General features: G+C 46.7%; 1 protein-coding gene across 1 annotated transcript in view; it reads right to left on the bottom strand.

The window, feature by feature from the left end:
- The window catches only part of LOC149275674 (OTU domain-containing protein 3-like), a 3,908-nt gene extending 1,130 nt beyond the window's left edge, over positions 1-2,778 (bottom strand). The window contains exons 1-5 of the mRNA XM_089504454.1: positions 2,576-2,778; positions 1,863-2,011; positions 1,668-1,780; positions 684-806; positions 17-133 (exon numbers count right to left, since the gene is read on the bottom strand). Of these exons, the coding sequence (XP_089360580.1) occupies positions 17-133; positions 684-806; positions 1,668-1,780; positions 1,863-2,011; positions 2,576-2,778 (705 nt within the window). The remainder of the gene's footprint in view (positions 1-16; positions 134-683; positions 807-1,667; positions 1,781-1,862; positions 2,012-2,575) is intronic.
- Between the last annotated feature and the right edge of the window lie 7,809 nt (positions 2,779-10,587).

Here is a 10,587-nt window from a genome sequence, read left to right on the forward strand (position 1 = left end):
TCAGAAAAACACTCACCGCACAGCCCGTGGCGTTGCGCACTTTTTGCACAGCGTCCCCCTGCACCTCTGACTGGTCTTCCTGCTGGTTTAAATTCCGTCTGCCCTTCCGAATTGTCCGGTCTTTTGAAAGCATCTGAAAAAGTGTGAGAAAGAGACGCATCGGTTACACGACCTTCGTGACTACCCTGCGTCGGGCGAGCCCTCCGAGATTCGGTGTCTAAAACCAGCTCAGAAGATTCCCCGACGTGGAGCCGAAAGTTCACAGCTTACGCAGAACTGTCAGGGAAGCTTAATGGCGTGAAAAGAGACGCTTAACGCCAAAGGACGTATCGAGCAAAACCGTCAATTGAAACAAGACAAGATAACGTGTAAACGTGAACTCTGAGCGCGCGAGATCCCGGGGAAACGTCTCCGGATACCGCACAGAGGGAAATATATTGGAGGGGGGGGTCCTAATCTTAAAAGCCACTCGCACCAAGGACCTCAGGCAATACTTATTATATTCCTCAAGCTACACAACATGCTTCTAGAAACGGATAGTTAGCTCAACTGCTGTAACGTAATCCTAAATTATACTTTCAATTTAGGTTCCGATACACCCAGGTATAAAACCGTATATTGTGTGATATACATCGTGGCAGTGTACACGTATCGCGCCGTTCACGGCTCTGCACAGGTCTGACCTCTGTTTGCAGGTTTGCGGGGGTCTCCGTGTTATCATTAATGCGCCGTACGCTGTCGTAGTGCTCTCCGTATCGGTAGGCTATGTGCAGTTCCTGGGAATTGGCTTTCTCGGCGCCACGGATCTAAAAGGCAGGGAGGGGAAGGTTTCCTTAGCGATGTTACAGCTGACATTTCCGCCTGAGCCCTGCAAATATTTCATTTGGCAGAACGTTTAAGTGAGAAGAACAAACAAGCGACGGCTGAGAAAATATACACTGCGTGGCAGAGAGAGGAGACAATGCAGCGAGACCCCCGAGGACTCCTGCGTAGCCCTAAAGCTGGCATAGAACTTATCCTATCGTGATATTCAGCCGGCCATCTGGCTAGGAACAAGTTGCCTGAGCATTGTGGGATTTAGAAGGAAAAAAAAAAAAATCAAAGAGCTTGCGGGTGCAATAAAAGAACAAAAACAGTTAGTAGGAGTCAGCCAAGAAAATGACACAAAGGGGATTAACATCTTAACGCTGACACAGGAGTGAAACGCCCAGAGCAGGGATACGGATTAGGATCTGGTTACATTCTGATGGAGAAGAGTCAGACACCATGGTGACAAAGGAGAAGAGACACCTTTCCCTACACCACAATATATTTATTTTACTGATTTTATTTTTTGTACTGGAGTGGGGGGGGGGTGCTTTTTTTGGTGGAGTTTGCGTTATAGCCGCTATTCTGCACTATGAGCCATTGTTCTAACGATTCCCGTAAAAATTATTTCAGACAAACCCAATACAGGGGAAAGGTCCCAGTAAATCCCATGACTTTATCAGATGTGTTTCGGAAATAAAACAGAAGCTGCCAGCAGATCGGCCCAACTAACCTGCCTGTTTATTCTCCTGTTTCGCAGGGAATTTGTAATGAAAAGTTATTTTCACGAACTCTAACAGTTTCTGCATATTGAAAATAATTAAGAGGGTTCGAAGTGACAGGCAGCAAGAAGCAGTTACCTGCCACAGAGGATTGTTCAGCTGGTGGATCACCACATTCACTTGGTTATTCCGCGCAAACGCCACAATAGCATCATTGCCGGCGAAGGTGCCCGGCTGGGCTAGATTGGTCACTGCGTAGAGAGAAAAGGCCATTAAGACACCGCATCAGCCAACTTGTACACATCCACATGCCGTCATCCCCGCCGGTCTCACCGTGCCGGTCAAAGGGTACGTCATCTTCAACAAAGGGTTCAAAGTCGTTACGGTGCTTGATCATGTAGTCCACTGTCTCCTGACGGTGCTTCAGGTGGTTTCGGGAATGGCCCTCCAACTGGTCTCCCAGTGCTCGGAACAAGCAGTTTCTAAAAAGAATCGGACAGAGTCTGAGCAGGATTTATTTATTTATTACCATTATTTATAACCCCCCCCATTAGATCTGTAACTGGTTCTTGTCTCGCAATCCAGCAATAGGGATTCCTTAACCATCTGAACAACAATCCTTTCTTTTTTGCCTCCAATCATCGCAAAGCATTGCATACATCAGAGTACTCACTCTTACAACATCATTTCTCCGACATGTCAGAAAATTATCCTGATTTCTAAACGTTGTGCCACCTGCGTTACCCTTTTTCTGTGCCACTATGGAATGAACCCATACAAAAAGTGACAGTTGCCACCATATTAGTACACCCTCTTGTTTGATGACAGCACGTTACTGTTTAACTGTCATTATTAACGTTTTAGCGATCATTGGTTGGCTCAGGCATGGCAGCCATAACACCAGACCGAGTGGTCCCGTTTTCCTCCAGTCTGGGTACCAAGAATGAAGTTGGTGCTGGTTGGGTGTACCAAGATGGCAGACACGCCAAATACATAAGCGCTATGCACTGGGTGTAGCAACATGGCGGATTTCTCCTGTCACTAACCCGTCTCCCGGTACCTCCCGCATCCGGAGGCCCAGAACCTGAAGCTGATTAGCAAAACTGACAAACTCCTCTGGGTCGTCGTACTCTCCCGCCCGGTTCTTGCGTTCCTTGGCTATTGCTCTCCGAGCTGCTCTCTCATCTCTCTTCCGCTCCACCTCGGCTTTCTTCCCGGGCCTGCTCCGCACCGTCTGCTTTCGGGACATGATACCCAGTCTCTCGGTACCGGGGCTGGGCAGCCTGCGCAGCTCAAACAGCCGCTTCCGGCACCTAAGGACCTCGGCTTCACGAACCCTGCACAGCTGACCGGAAGTTAACCATAGAGGCGAAGCAAAATACAAGCAGTCACACAAAAGAGGGAGTTGACATGCTAGACAAGCCTTTCCCATACAGCCAACCATAGAGACGAGAAAGAAGACTTCCCAGACACGCCCCACCTGTCACTTTCACCTCAGACCCGAGTGACCATGGCGGGTAATTACCTTTTCTAATGTAAATCTGTATCATTAGGTTCTTTTTTTTCAAATGACTTGTTAAAATAGGCATTTTTTTCTAAATGGTTAACTTAAAAACGTACATTTTCAGTAAAAAAAATCAAAACAACAAAAACTTATCTATTATGATAATGTAGCTGCTCATATTTGAATCAATGCCATGGTAACGCTTTTCCTCACCGTAGGCCTCCATTGGACGGGGTAAAGCACGGTGGGTAGTAAATGAAGCACCGTGGTGGTGATTCTAGTGCAAACTTTAAACAAGTGGTCCTATCACCATAGCAACCAACTGAATGCTCCTTACAATTGGACCATTTATAACGGTTGATTTATAAGCCAGCTTCCACTTCAATTAGGTACCATTGACTTGCTGTAGGCCGATGGCAGATATGATGCCAAAGCTTGTCTGTCCGGTCGGCCCCCTGCTTTGAACCCTCGTCTGCCAAACCCTTAATGTTTATAAAGCCCCCGAGCCTCCCTAGGCATTCCCTATGGCCCCTGAGACACGGGTTCCTCCTGTTCCATAGAGATGACCATCACGATAAGCCTCATAGCTATGCGCCAATCACTGGCGATACTTTACCCCCCTCGTATACAGCTGCCTCCCGTTAACGGAACCGATGAAGCTGGATACATTGTTTCTTATCCTCAATAACTGGCCTCGTTTCTGTGAGATGATGCACCCCTATCCTGACCCGAACAGATTTGCACCTTGTGATGTGGTCTCCCCCTTTGGAGGGTTAGCTTTTGCTGCTGCCTCCTGACATTTAGTGTTATTACAGAGTATAGCATTCACATCTATTACGCCCCAATTTAAATCAGAATTTGGGAAACTAAGCCGTAATACCATAAACAGTACAGACAGTAGATGGCAGTGTGTGACCAACAAGGTTTGAAAGTCATATTGTCGACCACCAAGATGATTATTTATTGATTTATATAGCACCATCATATTCCGCAGCGCTGTACAATGGGTAAACCGGACATAACAAGTGATTCACAACAACAATTTTAGTTTACAGAAGCAAAAGAGCTAAAATATCACTTAAAACATGTATGTTTGAGCCAAAGCTGGGCTTCCTTCTGTCTGCTGAAAATCATTGACTCGAGTGTAGAAACCCAGTCATATCTCCCCTAGGCTCAAAGCGTAAACTGAGAAAGACCCATCGGCAGATCCGGACTTGCCATCTGGCAAACTGGCAAGTGCCCAATGGGCCAATGGCTGACAGCGCCGCATATCTAGCCGCTGGTTGCACTTAGATCACCAGACATCATCAGATGTCCGCTGGAGTTCTGGGGCTGCCCTGTCTGGATCTCAGATCGCGATGAGTTCTACTTAAGGTCTGCGGAGTGCTGCAGGAACTGGAGATTGCTGATAGACCCACAGGCCGAGGATGTGGCGATACCACCACCCTACTCCAGTCCATTAATGGCCAACGTGAGCTCATACAGCGAGGGAAGTAAAGTCCGCATGGGATATACATAAGGCCATCCCAAACAAGGCCGGCGAACAAGTAGAGTGTGAGATCTTACACGAGAAGGCACAGCGGTGGACTGCGTGGGTCAACAACAAGTTATAGCAAACAGGAAACTATAATAACGCAAGGCACACGTTGCACTGCCAAGGGCACCCGCAGGGAAATCTCAATCCTCCGACCAACGAATTGGCTGCGATTCTACGCGATCATTCATCAGGCAGCTGGATTTAGGGCACCGGACCCCGTTCCAACACAAGCCACCCAATGTTTTTGCCCTCCCCGATGTATCATCTTTGAGAAGCATTGTGTATAGTTCCTGGAAGAGTAGGAGAGAGCGGGAAATTATCAGTCACCAAAACGGTTTATTTTCCTTCCTCGCTCCGTGGGCGATGGGAATATTAAATTCCCTTGGCTGCCATGAAGACTTTGTCGGTCAATACTTTATTTTGATGGAGGGGAGTACAAGTTTAATAAACCCTGTGATGTGAGTGCCCCTTCCTCTCTGCGCAAAGCTAGCAGTGGAAACGGTGTGTTTCATCATTAATATCAAAGCCAAAAGAGTTTACAGGGACTCCTATCTATAACATAATGCACGTCATTCTTTTATAACATAATGACAGGATACATTTGTATCGCACCCCATTCTATATCGATATTTATTATACCAGTTAAAGCAGTTTTCAGTTATTTTCCAGTCCAGAATAAATCCCTATGGCTAAACCGTTCCGTATTAATGGTTCTTATGAAAGGATCCTACTACGTCCATAAACAACATGCTTATTCCTAATCCTCAAATTCGTAACCTTGCATTTATGATTGTGATCATCATCTGCTATTTTCATACCAAATATGTATGAATAAAATCAAATATTTTTAACAGTTTCAGCACCAAATCCAAAGAAACATATAACAAGGTTTCCCTAATTTATATACTGAAAGGTGTTATAATGACGTCCCGCGAATCCCCAACATAAAAATAGCGCAGACTCTTTCTTCGAATGAAAACGTCGTGTCAGATAACCAGAAGGCTGTGGTTGGGATGGATGAGGAGCGTTTGAAGATAAGGATGGAATCAATTGTATCAGATATTAAGTCACGCCAACGACAAATGCCTAGTGGCTGGGGGAATAAGTGGGGTTCAGGGAAAGCTGAGGTCGCATGAAAGGTAACATTTACCAGAAGACAGTCCCAGGGGCTTAAAAACACAACACAGACCGAAGACAATCGTTAATAAAGGCTTGCGGTTATCAGCCGAGGTGCTAATGGATTGGGTGAAGAGGTTATTAATAGCGGACCTTGAACATCGTTTATTAGGCTGTTGTTCTAATAGTAAGCTGTTTTTTTCCTCTGCGGTATATAATGACCCGATTAATGGCACGTTATTCTCAATTCTCCTATCTGTGGACCCTTAAACCCGGCTCTAAGAGCACTCGATAAATTCAGATGTGGATTATATTACTGCGACGTAGCACGACGTGACAAAGTTATACCCAATCATGGCCGAATGCCGAAGGGATGAACCAAAAAACATAAGCAGATCTGTTATTTTATTCTCTCCTCGATATGATTAAAAAGAACAAAAAAATCACAGAAACATTTGCATTTCTATTCTTCTGTAATGGCAATGGAGCCTTTCAGCCAATCAGCATCCCCTCTCCGCGAGCCAGACAAGCCTTTGCTTAGAATCAATCGGTTCCTTCTGAACAGGACAAGATCCGGTATGATATTTTTTTGGGCTGCAGGATCTGACCATAAAGCGAGTCGACATATTTCACGTCGCCTACATCTCTTTGCTCAGTGAACAAGATTTTAGCGGAAGGTTTAATTCTCGGAACAAGATTGGGGGTCTTCAAACCTCGTAAAACTTCTTGATTATTTTCATGAGCAAGAGACCTGCGAGGTCCGGAAGGCTTTTGTAGCCGTGCGTCTGTCTCATGGAATTTGTTGGCTGCTGAGTTATTACAAACGTTGATCGGAATCATCCAGCGGCCCAACGATCGTTTCCTTTTCAGGGATTAGAAGAGGAATGAGAAACGTGCAATGCTGCTCGGCGCAATGAGATGCCCAATGCCTTCCAAAGTGTCCCTGTTTAGATAGATCAGTCCCTCGTTGAGCCCTGAAATCCCTTGTGTGGTGAAAAAACCGGGGGCCGATACCTGCGGTTTTACCGTAATCACCAAACCCGCCCGCTAATTCTCTGATCTCTGTTGGATCTTCTGGATCGTCCGGTAGCAGGCATGGCAAATCTGACAATACTTTCCATACTTTTTAGTTTTCCAGTTTTGGCCCCTGGACCGTTCCTTATTTTTTTGTATAGCCGTTGGGGTTTTTTTTGGCCGTGCATCGCACGTTCCGTCTCCAAATTTCCAACATTCGCCAGAATAAATTTTGACTGGTTTAATTTTGTGCGTTTCGTGCCAAACCAAGCGTATGCCTAATTGAGATTGCTCTGGGCTACGCGTATCTTCGAGCTTTAGTTACACCATTATATACTTGGTGGTCTGAGGGAGAATAAACAGCAATGTGTTATTCTGCTATAATTAGATCATGGCTCTGCGTGTCGTTATGTATGTGTCATGCGTGTCGTTATAGCATGTAATTAATTCTCTGGCTGCGAGGAGGAGGACAGACCGGCCTTCAATCTGATTCAGTTTTATGAAGTGGGCGAATATCATTTTTTTTTAATACCAAGCAGGGGGCAACCCGAATGGAAAAGCTTCGTGCTGTTAGAATGTTATTTCCAGTCCATTTAAAGGGACCTCATCCCCCTGACAGTAACAGCGGCCGGGACGTATCATTTATATATTGGGACAGGACTATCCTCTCTAAATACATAGATAAAAGGATCGTCTGCTATGACATCACCGCTTTTCCACACATGCATACATTGGCCAACTTTTATCTGTTCATGGTGTCACGTAGTGATGTCATAACTAAGAAATGAAACTGTATTTTATGAAATCTTCGTGACTCCTCTAAGAAAGGTTATACGGCACACGTTTAATGTTTAGAGGACAGACAACTTAAAGACTCGAGTTATTCTGGCTAGCCAGCCTGGCCAGTGCACGCTTCGGACTGCTATACATGTTACATATGTATGAGCTCATGCGGCATGGAAGATCATGGTGGTTGGAAGATTTGAAGGGAAGCATATCTCCCCCCTCAACAGGCATATTAATTATCAATTCTTCATGTTCCCTTTAAATTCCCCCATCAGTTAAATTGCCCTAAACCCCCGCTTTTTGTTTTCCGCAGCCAAATATCTCCGCCACCCCCGGCCGCCTTTTGTCTTTTTTATATTCCCGAGCTGTTGACCTATAATTAGCGATATAGTTCAAGAAGAAGTAATTGAAGAAATGGATTTGCAGCGCGCTACCCTGCAATTATCCAGCCATTCCAGCAAAGGGGGGGTCTCTGCGGAGACCAGAGACCCCCCCTCCGCTGGAACGGCCTTTTAATTCTCGCTGTGAAGGAATTCTTATTCATTTCAACATTTTCCATCTGTAGCAAATAGTAATTTTTAAAAAAAGGTAAAAAAAAAACAACTAAAGAAATTCAATTTATTTTTTTCCACTAAAATGATTTCTTTAATTGCATTAACCCTTGTGGCACCAGAGATTTAGGTGGTTCTACAGCATGAAGTTATTTCGGGAAGCTCAGAGCATCGATTAACTTTGTGTAATCGGGGTCTGCGTGATTATTCCTCCCCGTTAAGCATTAATAAATGAGTTTAGCTTAGTTATGGTAAATGCTCGGTAAAACCTGTTGGCTTTAAATAAGTCATCCTCCTGGCGGTGCCCAGTATTTGGGGTTAAACACAGCTGACGTTAATGGCTGATCTTAGTGGCATTTTCCACTGGAAAAGGAAAGCCACGGATGATGTTGACGGTTGCTTAGTGCGTCAGCGTGGCCGACATGGACGCGCATGCGTAAATGCGGAAAGATTGTGTGTTGCATGGAAGCTTTGGTGCGCGGATGCATTATCTGGCTGTACATGCGCCCGGATGAGTGCACGTGCTTAATATGCGTGTCGGGATACGTGTACATGTTTACACGCGTACACGTGTGTTTGTGTACATGCACTCTCCGAACAGATGACAGACTATAGCAGCGGAGGCAGCATCGGGTCCCATAAATCTTATCAGAAAGGCGCGTTAATCATTAGCGAGAGAGATAATGCACAGCGACAGGTGAACCGGGAGAAATCCCGACCCACCTGGCAGATGGAGAGCTACAGAAAGGGATGCGGGATCAGCTAATCACTCGGCTTCGGAGCGGCAGGAGTCCAGTATCTCAGAGGAAGACCCGATGGATCCCCTTCGTGACAGCGACGGGTGCGCGGGATGCTGCTGCGATTCCACGCAGGTCGATTCTGAGGTTCCTGAGCAATCGGAAGCAAAAGCAACCACCGAGAACCACCCCAAGACCACCGAGGCGGAGACCGACCCCGCGCTTTCTCCGGAGCCAACGCACGTACAACGTGCCGACACGCTGCACTCGCCCCACACAGCCCATGCCGATTTACCACCATGCGCAGCAGGGCAGGATCTGCCTAGTTGTGGCGCGTCGCCCCTCACCGACATAGACTGCCCCGTCTGTTTCTGCAAATACGACATCCACAGAATCCCCAAGAAGCTGGCGTGCGGCCACAACTTCTGCGCCGTGTGCTTGAAACTACTGGTCCGGCACGAACACGGCAGCTGGGTCATTATCTGCCCGATCTGCCGGGCGTCCACTGCCGTCTTCGGGGGTCTCGTATGCACCTTGGAAAACCAAGAATCTCTACTGAGCCGGCTGGAGGACCCAGACGCGAAGGGAGAAGCCCCCGAGCCTCGTCAAAGACCCAACACCGCGGACATTAAGGAAGAGAGTCCTGGGAGCTTGCGGAGCGTGGCGAGGAGAGTGCTGTCGCTTTGCCTAATCCTTCTCATACTCCTCATCATCATCCTCCAGTTTGTGTACACGGGGATAATGAAGTGGGTGCTCGGCTTCATCCTTGGCGTGGTGGTCATTATCGCCATCTTACTCTGCTTTAACCCAAGCTGCAGCAGCCAAGCTGATGCCACCCAAAAGGACAACTCTGTCATTTCCACAGTGTAACGACTCAATGTACCTGCGCGGTCTGAAGACCCCACAGAGATACATTATAACACCTTTCATCCTTAAGGTTCCGATGGAGAGATCAGGAGCACGTCTTCATCAGTAAAGGTTTAGGACTCTATGTGTTTTTTTAAGAGTTATTGTGTGGGGGCCGTATATAGCATCTGGGTCATTATATATCATCATAAAGAGTAGTTTGAGAACATATGAGATACACGTATGTTTCGTGTTAATATAATGTTATACGCAGAGTATATGGGGTAGAATGAGAGCGCTCGGGCTGTGAGAGGAGACCCCCGGATGTACGCTGACAGGATATTTTTATATGTGTGTGAACTTAATGCCGAAATAAAAAGATGTTTCATACAAAAGGCCGATTTGTGAAATGTTAAGCTTGGGGTGTGTGATGTGCAGCTTGCGCGGTATTTAATCAGCCCAGACCCAACTGGGGGACCCTTTCTGGACCCAACTGGGGGACCCTTTCTGGACCCAACTGGGGGACCCTTTCTGGACCCAACTGGGGGACCCTTTCTGGACCCAACTGGGGCACCCTTTCTGGACCCAACTGGGGGACCCTATCTGGACCATACTGGGGGACCCTATCTGGACCATACTAGGGGACTGGAAAAGAGTAAAACAAAGAGTGAGAATGGGGAGCGGAGGTAGTGACGGGTTACCTATACGTAAATGATCAGAAAATGTATCCCAGTGGGCAGCACTCCTTGTGAGGGGTCGTAGTTCTATAAAATGCCCCCATAAAGCCCTCTAGGCATAAGACCACCAAAAAAGAGTGATGGAAAGGGCCCGGCACCGATCTAACTAAATAGAGTTAACTGGTATTTGTACCCCAAACGTGGTGCCTCGTTCACCGGTGGCCTATAGAGTAGGGGGGTCACACTTTTATGTAGGTAAGTTGCGGACCCAGCCAGCCATCGTGATGCCG

This window comes from Sceloporus occidentalis, unplaced genomic scaffold (assembly GCF_023333645.1).
Source record: "Sceloporus occidentalis isolate IW3139 unplaced genomic scaffold, rSceOcc1.0.p SCAF_271, whole genome shotgun sequence".
NCBI classification, from domain to species: domain Eukaryota; kingdom Metazoa; phylum Chordata; class Lepidosauria; order Squamata; family Phrynosomatidae; genus Sceloporus; species Sceloporus occidentalis.